Source organism: Oncorhynchus clarkii, chromosome 4 (assembly GCF_045791955.1).
Source record: "Oncorhynchus clarkii lewisi isolate Uvic-CL-2024 chromosome 4, UVic_Ocla_1.0, whole genome shotgun sequence".
In the NCBI taxonomy this organism is placed as follows: domain Eukaryota; kingdom Metazoa; phylum Chordata; class Actinopteri; order Salmoniformes; family Salmonidae; genus Oncorhynchus; species Oncorhynchus clarkii.
The window spans coordinates 46116172-46126549 of NC_092150.1; the positions used below are offsets into that span (position 1 = coordinate 46116172).

At 42.1% G+C, this 10378-nt stretch overlaps 1 protein-coding gene across 4 annotated transcripts; it reads left to right on the forward strand.

Moving 5' to 3' along the window:
• Positions 1–3692: 3692 nt before the first annotated feature.
• LOC139406887 (transmembrane protein 11, mitochondrial-like) lies at positions 3693–9755 on the forward strand. Of its 4 annotated transcripts, none has more exons than XM_071150015.1 (4): positions 3693–3860; positions 4500–4604; positions 5375–5426; positions 8789–9755. In XM_071150015.1, the coding sequence occupies exons 1-4, from the start codon at positions 3824–3826 to the stop codon at positions 9303–9305; spliced, it is 711 nt and encodes a 236-aa protein (XP_071006116.1). In that variant the 5' UTR covers positions 3693–3823; the 3' UTR covers positions 9306–9755. The 4 variants fall into 4 exon arrangements, with proteins under 4 accessions (XP_071006116.1, XP_071006117.1, XP_071006118.1 ...); XM_071150016.1 differs by having other exon boundaries at positions 3702–3860; positions 5375–7376; XM_071150017.1 differs by lacking the exon at positions 3693–3860 and having other exon boundaries at positions 4501–4604; positions 4839–7376.
• Positions 9756–10378: the final 623 nt, after the last annotated feature.

Consider the following 10378-nt stretch of genomic DNA (forward strand, 5'->3'; position numbering starts at 1 on the left):
AATCTAAAATTACATAGAATAAATAATAAATAAATAATAACTCTCATTTGAATTATAAGAAAGGGATAAGACAAAGACATTTACACAATGTAAGGAGTCTCCTCCTTACACATCTGAACATCCAATACATCTCTGTTACTAGACAGGACTTGAGTGATGCCTGTTCTTTCTCACTTCATCTGACCTGACCTCAGCCCAAATTCCTCACTCTTCCTCAACTCACGACTGTCCTTTTGACTTGTACCAGACTGTGGGAGTAAATCGTTAGACTCGGTGCAAGATAAATGTTGTCGTGTCTAAGTGCTAAATGCTAAATAAAGGACACATAAACGTTATGGTGGATTAAAACAAATGATTAATGATTGGAGGGAGGACAGTGGACTTATCATTATCCTGTTTTGTTTGTAATTAAGACTTTTGGGTTGCTGAGATGTAGCATAGTGAATACTAACAAAATGTATACTTTCTCTTCCAGGAGAGGAGGGGGTGTCATTATCTCTCGCTTTGAAATGTTTCCAGAGACTGTGTCTTGGGAGAGCAGTTAGTGGAATTCTGCAGTTATATAAGTATAAAGGTATCTGGATCCGGCCGTAAAAGGAGAGCCCAGATGGTCTTCCCCAGAAGTATGGTCTTGCCATTTCTTTGTTTTTTTAACTCTATGTTTTAACACACACATTGTTGTTGTTGTTTTTGAAAAAGAAAAAAGCGTTCACTACAACCTCGTCTTTCACCACTCCTACCTGTGATCTGAGTCCAAGCCGGCATGAGTCCTGAGACCGTGCATGTGGAGTGAGCATGGAGAGAGATCACATCCAAACTTCGCTCATGCTGCTGGTGTGCTGGTGGGAAAAAGGACCAGACAGAATTGACTGTACAGATTGACAGCTCAGGTGAGAGATTTGTGTGCTTGGGAAAATGTGATTATCCCCCAGATATTGAAATTGGGACATTATCAAGGGCCATCAATGGTGACAGGCATGAGTTACATATGTGCCGTTGAGAAGATTAACTGTAATGCTATCTGAAGAAGAAAATGAAGATACTTACAGACACCAGTGTTTCAGGTTAGGCCGTTTCTGTGCCCTCAAAAACACCTTTTAAGCCCAAGTCCACCTTTTGTCCCATTGTCCAGAATGCCACACTAAATACATTTGCCAAGAAGTTGAAATTTGATGTGGAGAATCTGTTTAAGGGTAAAATTGACTCTAACCAAACACAATGTAACCTTTCTAAGACAGAGATGCAGTTGAATCATTGTCCAAAAATGGACGGATTATGGTTAAAAAAAAGCAGACAAATGTGGCGCAACAGTAGTGTGGAGTAAAGACAAATATGTGACAGAAGCCTACCGTCAATTAGACAATGATGAATTCTACCAATTTTTTACCTTCAACCCTACAGAGGACCTAAACACTGAATTGAAAGGGATCCTCACAGAAGCTAAGGAGAATGGCTACATTTCAGACAATGAGTTCAAATTTATTTTCAATGACAGTCTGCATATGGCTTCTTTTATTTTTATTTTTTTTATCTTCTGCCAAAAGTCCACAATAATCTTGAAAACCCCCCAGGTGACCGATGTGAAATGGCTAGCTAGTTAGCGGTGGTGCGCGCTAATAGCGTTCCGATCGGTGACGTCACTAGCTCTGAGACCTTGAAGTGGTGGTTCCCCTTGCTCTGCAAGGGCCGCTGCTTTTGTGGAGCGATGGGTAACGATGCTTCGAGGGTGACAGTTGATGTGTGCAGAGGGTCCCTGGTTGGAGCCCAGGTTGGGGCGAGGAGAGGGACGGAAGCTATACTGTTACACAGGCAGTAAAAATGTTTAGGAAGCCTACAGATGGCTCCTCTCTAGGTTTCTTCCTAGGTTCTGGCCTTTCTAGAGAGTTTTTCCTAGCCACCGTGCTTCTACACCTGCATTGCTTGCTGTTTGGGGTTTTAGGCTGGGTTTCTGTACAGCACTTGGTGACATCAACTGATTTAAGAAGGGTTATTTAAATACATTTGATTGATTGATTGATTACCATTCTGAGGGCAGACAGTTTTCACCCCAAAAGGCTAAAAGAGAATATGGCCAATTCCAAAGAGTCTACAGAATTTGCGATCAGGAAACAGACTACAGTGTCAAATCTGCTGAATTGGAGAATCGTTCTTGAATCGGGGCTACAGTGCTCAGGTCCTGAAAGATGCAGGTATAAGGACCGGATGACTTGACAGAGAGAACTTGTCGCAAAGGGGAGTGCCTCGTGATGCATCAGAGAGAGTGTACTTTGTTACAAAATACAGCACTGAAGCAGAGAACATTAAAATAATCATTATAAATAATTGGGGAATCATCCAAAGTGATACGCTACAACGCCAAGTCTTCCCAGAGCCACCAGTCATAAGCTTTAAGAGATGTCCTACCCTAAATTACAAATTAGTTCACAGCTATCTTCCTGGTGGCTAGACCACACACCCAATGGCTCTTTTAAGTGCAACCATTGCAGAAATATTGCACAGAAAAGGTTTTTTGTTGACACAGCTTCTAAAAGGGAGTATCAAGTCAAGCATTTCTTTAACTGCAAAACCACTCATGTCATCTACAGATAGGAATATCCACTGTGCAAGGTGTTTAACATTGGACAGACAAAAATATGACTTTAAGACGGCTAAGCGGAACAGGAACACAAGTACGCCATACGGGTAGGCAATGAAGACTACCCCAAGGCAAGGCACTACAAGTCCTTACACCATGGCAACCCTGCCCCCCTACAAGCTATGGGTATTGATCATGTTCTGGCCTCAATTAGAAAATGGGACCGTCTTAAACAGCTAAACCAAAGGGAACGTTTTGGGATTTACAAACTACAGGCCACTAAGTACCCTGGTTTAAAGGAAGATATGGATTTCTCACCTTTCCTGTATGGTTGTGATAGGTCTATTTGATGTAATCTAGTGGACATTTTTTCTCTATTACCCTCAGCTATGTTTAGGCTGTTGTTGTCCATGTTTTCTGTGTTTTAGGGTACTATGGAATGGAGAATCGCCTCTTCTATTCTTGGCACTTTGCCCAGTCATATTCCAGACTGGAACAATATTTCAAGAGGTTCTGATGCTTCTAGCTTGGAGTTGCATTTTTGATAACATATCTACAGTATTTCACTTTTTAATGTGTATAGTATTGCTTACTAGGTGTTGTCCAATGAATGCTGTAACCACCCCTTCTTTCAAATCAGGGCTGATTGGAAAAAGCTGTTCAAAAGAGGACATTGTATTATAATTTCTTTGTACTCCCTGACAACGGCCATGCAGCCCGAAACACATCAGAGCTTTTAAACTTTGTTTCCATTGAACATGCCATACAAATAAATGCATTTAAATTAATTATATGAAGAGTGCCTTGATCCTCTGCTTTTTTGTTGTTGAGGGCTCCAATTCCTTTTGGCCTCGAAATTGTCCTTACTGAAGTTTTTCTTGGTAAGCTCTTCTCGTGTATTGTGTGTCAGATCTCTGCAAATGTAGTAGTAAGCCAAGTGTTTACCTTGATTGAATGAACCCCATGAATATGTGATACATGAACTGATAATTGATGACAAGATAAACAGATTATGCGCAACCCAAACAACAATATAGGCGGCCTGGAACGCGGCCATTCTCAAATCAAGAATCATTGGTCCTCTCAGACCATGTGATCTACAGTAGACTTCCTAGGCGGATGATTGAGTGTTTTATTGGATATTGATTCTTCTGAGTTTGAGGGGGCTGTGATTTAATCGCTTTTAGATCCATTTCACCTCAATCAAATAAGTTTTAGCTAAAGGACGACAAAAGACCATGGCTACACATGAATGAAAAGCGACAGTTTACCATACGACTAAATGGTAATGTAATTTTAGCTAAATCGTACGTGTTTTCCCTTTTAACGGGTGTTTACCAAAGAGTGTTTTTAAGCTAGTTAGCTAACCAACGTTTTCATAATCTTTTGCGCTAGTTTACCTCTGCAGTCGAACTGTAATTTAGATAGAAAATGAGCTTACTTTTTTCCTAATGGTCGTTGTTAGTAAACAAACGGACAAAAAGCTACTAACTAGAACTCAAGTAGTATAGCCAAATATTTTTTTTTTGCGTTCGCCAACGAGGCTAATTGTTAGCTTTCTGGCGTTGAACGGGTGAATTGAATGCTCTTGCTGTCACGCATCTAAAATGTTGTTCTTCTCAGTTTTCTAGTTTATGTGCATCGCTCAAAAAATACTGATGAGTGAATCTGCTTAACTTTCTCTAAAAACGAAATTCCTCTTATCTACCCGCACTCCTGATCTTTAATTGAGGTCTGATGGAGAATCAGACTGATATGTACAGACCTTTTAATAGTCGTGAATGGTGTAGGCCTAGAGCAGACAACTCCATATTATGCATGAGTCATGACAACTTATTTAGCATATCAATGTGTTACATTGTCTTAAGTTTCTATTCTGAAAGATTGCACCCTTCTAAATAAATCCTTCTCTCTTTGGTCCCAGGCTCTCATGACTGTGTGGTCCTCTTGTATGAGTATGTTGGGAAGAAGACTGGACCTGCAGCATACGGAGGTTCCAGACGCCTACAGAGGGAGAGGCATTACCAAGGTTCGACTGTCTGACAATATGGAATGGAACCATGGCCCAATGCCAAAATAGACACTACACCCTCACTCCTATTATATCCCTACATCTTTATCTTTATATTTATCTGGGCCTTTCAGATAAGTGATGCTAGTCCAAAGGTCCCAGTATTAGTAGTTAGGCATTTGAGCCCATGGCCTTGTCCAGAAACAACCCCTAATGTTACCCATCATTTGCAATATCACAACAATTCTGCAGGAGGACCTTCTTGCAATCTGGAGCTGCTCAGCTCATGCTGTGTCTGGAGATAAGTCTTTTGGACATCTTTAACCCAGTAAGAGATAGTAAATAGTTTCCTAAGCTGGCAGCCGATAAACTGATTTTATTGGACAGTTTGGACTCTTTCCCATCTAGTTCTCTTTATAAACAGCTGCCTGGCAATATGAACATTGCTTGTAATTCTAGAAATCCAAGCATTGGCCTGTTTATTCAGTGCTTTGCCAGATGAGCTCAGCTCAGAGCGCTGGTGGGTAATATCAAGGGAGCAGTTATGGTAGAGATAAGAGGAAGAAGGAAATTAAAACATGTTTTGTTTTAAGATCAGTGTAGACCGGAATGTTACCGTTTTCAAATCTTTATATCAAATAAAATGTAATAAAGCAAGTGTCTCACTTCATCTGCAGTCCCTGTTTACTGCATGTATTAAAATAAAACAAGTGACAAAGACAATTACTTTGTAAACTCAAGCTACAAAACAATTCCTACATTAAATGGCAATGTTCTGTTGTTTGCAGGTGCCATGGATTTTGCGGTGGAAGAGGATCTGAAGGCTCACCTGACCTGCTGGTAAATCTAGAAATAAGTCAGAGAATCCCCAACCTCAATACCTGGAGCACATCCACCCAATGTGACCCCATGACAGAGAGGAGCGGAGAGAGACTGAGGTAGAAAGCATGGGCTCATGCTTTTGGTTTGGAGGGCTTTGTGCTCTGTTTTTTTGGGGGGGTGGTAAGGGAAAGGGCAACTATACTAGACCTATCCCTACGGACATAAAGACTTCCTGTTGGAGCGCAGTGGTAGAGGAACTGTCCGAGTGCCATTGTCATTACTCGCGGCCTGTCCACGGGCATGGACGTTTGTGTGTGTGTAAAAACAAAGGAATGTTGGAGGAGTCTTTCTGCCCCCAAGGCTGTCTTATCTATACATTAGCAAGACTGTGTGCAGGATTCCTGTTTTTTGTACTGTAAGAAGCAATGTCTCCATCACACTTCGGCAGTATTGCTTTCACCTATCCTGTCTTGGCTGGTCCTTGAAGAGGAGTGAACAATGGCAGGAGGAAGGGAACAGCGTTCTGGAGTGAAATGCAACCCTGATCAGTCAGGTCTTTAGTTTCAATGTTTGTCCTCTCGTCAAAACCGGAAAGACATAACAGCTGTTCATCAGGACCTTGATTAGCTGAGTAGAACCTTCATTGACAGTTGGGGTGATCTTCTGTCTGTAAAAGCACTAATTCAGGGCTGTTCTACTACAGTTCAAAACTTGACATTTTGTCTATACAGTTTACAAGCATGGCTTAAAAAAGCAGAAAACAAAATTCCAATATCAAGTGACAGGTTTTACCCTTTGTATTTTTTATTTGCTGAGTATCTTAAACTGCAGTAGGGATTCTCTCTGGCTTTGACCTAGGTGAGATATACTATTTGCTTGGTGACTGAATGCATACTGGTCAGGTAGGCAGTCAAACTGATGACAGTCTTCAGAGGTTGGCTCTGTAGGTCTGTCTGATAGAGATGGGTATAAAGTCTGCAGACTGATATTATTGTTGATGTCTATCTATGTCTCTTATTTTAAACTGGCTAATAATTGAAATGTTTCCTAGTATACTTCACCTCTGCAGAATAGCTGCAGAATACCAAGGTGATTGATTTAATAAGGTGCACCTTTAAAATGTAATATATTGGAGAGGGAGGCAGGGAGTAGGCTAAAGAATTGTCACCTTGGTTTACACTTCCCAGTGTAGAGTTCTACACCATGTGTGCGATTTAAACCAGAGATCAACTCACTAGAGAAGCTTGGATAGGACAGGACACAGTATGGGTGAGTATTCCAACCTGAGGCAGTGTGACAGTCAGTTGCATTGAAGCTTAGTGTTATTTTATTTTAAATAGGTAAGTCCGTTATGAACAAACTCTTATTTACAATGACGGTCTACCGGGGAACAGTGGGTTAACTGCCTTGTTCAGGGGGCAGAACGACAGATTTTTACCTTGTCAGCTCGGGGATTCGATCCAGCAACTTTCGGTTACTTGGCCAACGCTCTAACCACTAGGCTACCTGAGTGTAGCCCGTAAGGGAAATACCCAGTGGAATAATTTACCTGCTGCGCTACCTGGCTATAGAATGGTTTGTCCTAGTCGAGTCCCATAGTGTTGTCATTGCTTGCGATTGGTCATCTCCCAACTGTTACACAAGACATGAACATGATTTGTGTATGCCGCATTTACCGCATTTGTGTTGAACACATTTTGCATTACAGTTTACGTCAAAAGGTACTAGTGTAGTAAATTAAACTGACCTCTACATTTACATGGTGTAAATAATGAGTGGTACATCCTACATGCATTCAATTATGGAAAATGTAGTACGACAAAGTACATGAAGTCGTCCTCGCAGTGTATTGGAAGTATTGCATACACTACATATCCTAGCTTGCACTGCGTCGACAGCAGTCGTTTGTTGGTTCTCCAAGATGGCGTCGTTGGGAAGGAGGCGCGGTGTCCAAGTCAACAGGGAGAGGTCAGTTATACTCAACCATTGCCATAATCACGACTATTTGTGTCCAATGTCTATTTTATGATACCCCACACATTCACTATTCCAACATGTGGCTTTTAAAAGCAAAATGCATCTGTCACTTTCCCGAATTCCTTCCTCCATAACTGCTCATGTGATGTTTTGATTATCATGTTTCCTAGCCTGTTCATCAAAGCTTCAAAATCAAGTGCTGGATAGGTTAGCCACCCAACTAAAATAGTGTGAAAACATGCCGTAACGTTACAAAGTAGATATACAACAGATATATTTGATATGCGCTAGTATAACACAACGTTTACTCACCGCTTGCAATTTACGTATTAGCTAGTTTTCAGAGCAGCAAGCTTCCAAACAGCGGTGAAGCTAATCAATGTAACGTTATGCAAAGCTGCGTCCGTATACAGCACAACAACTAATATAGGTGTTACTGGAATTGTTGAAACAGTTGTGAATGATCAACATGTTCGCTAACCCCGAGTTTTGTCTACGTTAGCTAGCTAACAGTAGTTAGCTACTTGATGGGTGCGTTCGTAATTCGCTCTGGCGTGTCTGATTTAGTGTGCTCAGCCAGGGTGAATTTACGAACGCAGGCTTATTTAGCTAACCGTGTGAACCTTGTTAGAAGCTAGTTAGCACTCTTGCGCGGGGCATAATGTTTGCAAAGTGGAGGATTCGAGTTTTACACGTGAGTTATTTCTATTTGATATAACTGCATTTGTTTTCTCCCGCATATTGTTTATTGCCCATAGCTACGTTAGCATTAATACCATAGCTTATTACTAATAGGCAACTTGACAGTGACTGATGCCTACTTAGTGAACTCTAAGAATTTTAAACGCGAGAACATACCCTACTTTCCCTTTGATTCAACAGCTCTTATTTATGTCAAACATGCACAGGCAACACATGTCAAAGTAACACAAGTGTCTTGTTTTTACCATACATTGTGCTGAAAAAAGTTGTGCAGTAATCTGATATCAAGGTCATGGACTAAGTCAATTAAAAAAGTAGTTGTTCCCCTTATTTCTTCACAAGTGGTATTCATCTTTTATCTTTATTTCACCTTTATTTAACCAGGTAGGCTAGTTGAGAACAAGTTCTCATTTGCAACTGCGACCTGGCCAAGATAAAGCAAGCAGTTCGACACATACAACAACAGAGTTACACATGGAATAAACAAACATACAATCAATGATACAGTAGAAAAAGTCTATATACAGCATGTGCAAATGAGGTAGGATAAGGGAGGTAAAAGGCAATAAATAGATCTCTACATCATCATTCAAAAAAAATGGTGCAACCACTTGCCTTAGCTGCACTATTGCTATGAAGCTTGGAAAATAATGATATTTTCCATCTACTTACTATTTATAATCTCCTCTTTCTGTGCACAGGGGAGTGATGGCGGCAACGGACTGCTACATCGTTCACGAGATCTACAACGGGGAGAATGCGCAGGACCAGTTTGAGTACGAGCTGGAGCAGGCACTGGAGGCACAGTACAAGTACATTGTGATCGAGCCCACGCGCATTGGCGACGAGACGGCCCGCTGGATCGCCGTGGGTAACTGCCTGCACAAGATGGCCGTGCTGTCAGGTACCGCCTGCCTCCTGACGCCGCTCTCGCTACCACCCGAGTACTCGCGCTACGTAGCACTGCCCACTGGTGCCCTCAGCGTGGCATGCTCCACCCTCTATGGAATCTCCTGGCAGTTCGATCCCTGCTGCAAGTACCAGGTGGAGTACAACAGCCAAAAACTCTCGCGGCTGCCCCTGCACACACTCACCTCCTCCACGCCAGTGGTGCTGGTGCGCAGGGACGACATCCACAGAAAGAGACTCCACAACACGATAGCGCTGGCCGCCCTGGCCTACTGCGCCAAGAAGATCTACGAACTCTACGCGGTATGAGCACACTCTGAAGAGGTTTTTAAAAATATATATATAATAAACGGGAAAAGAGAATCCGCCAAGTGGAAGCCATGCGCACAGTCGAGGGTTTGCCTCTAACCCCCCCACCCCACTTGAGTGGCTGCTTCATTTTGAGCTGTTTGATGGATATAGTTAAATCTAGAAGGAATTATTTTTACCTTCTAATTTTCTTTACTTGTAAGTGACATCACCAGTGCACTTATCCATATGGAACCCTTGTGCCTCTTCCCCGTCCCTGTACCCCTCAATACACTAAGTTAGTGCACAAGGGTAGCTAAGTAAAAATAAATAGACTGAATCGTGTTGCAGTTGAAATGGACAGACTTAAGTATTACCAACATTTGTCTATTCCTTGTAGTTTTACTGTATCCCTTTCTTGCTGATCAGTACGTCACCCTTTCATTAAACATTAGGATATTTCAAACTCTCCTTTCTGTATTTTCTTTTTCATTAAACAAATTCTACACCATGTCTTGAATCACAAAGGCAATAACACTACCTTTGTTTTCAGATTTTTGTCTTTCTAGGTGTACTCACTCTTTGGAACAAAGACAAAGTCAAGACCTTTAAACATACTTGTTTGGTCATCCCTCACCAGTCAAAGTTGTTAAGGACAAGACAGACCAACACGAGCGCAGCAGGTCCTATTGCCTTTATTCATTTCTTAACTATTCTACATGTTGATTCGCCACCATTGTGTTGTTCTGTCTTGTCCTTTACACACATGCAGTCATGGGTAAAAATCCTGTCCAAATGGAGCTCTTTGTGGGGACTTGCTGTGAGTGTATGAGTGGGTTGTGTATGTAAGGGACATATACACTACCATTCAAAAGTTTGAAATGTCCTAGTTTTGCCTCCCGGGTGGCGCTGTACTGCAGCGCCAGCTGTGCCATCAGAGACTCTGGGTTCGCGCCCAGGCTCTGTCGTAACCGGCCGCGACCGGGAGGTCCGTGGGGCGAAGCACAATTAGCCTAGCTTCGTGGGGCTTGGTCGGTAGGGATGTCCTTGTCTCATCGCGCACCAACGACTCCTGTGGTGGGCCGGGCGCAGTG

Excerpts from the sequence above, each read along its gene's own strand:
- LOC139406887 (XM_071150015.1), top strand. The coding sequence starts at position 3,824 with ATGAATGAAAAGCGACAGTTTACCATACGACTAAATG. Across the intron at positions 3,861-4,499 it reads GTTTACCATACGACTAAATG|GCTCTCATGACTGTGTGGTC; the intron begins GTAATGTAATTT and ends CTTTGGTCCCAG. Across the intron at positions 5,427-8,788 it reads AAGGCTCACCTGACCTGCTG|GGGAGTGATGGCGGCAACGG; the intron begins GTAAATCTAGAA and ends TTCTGTGCACAG.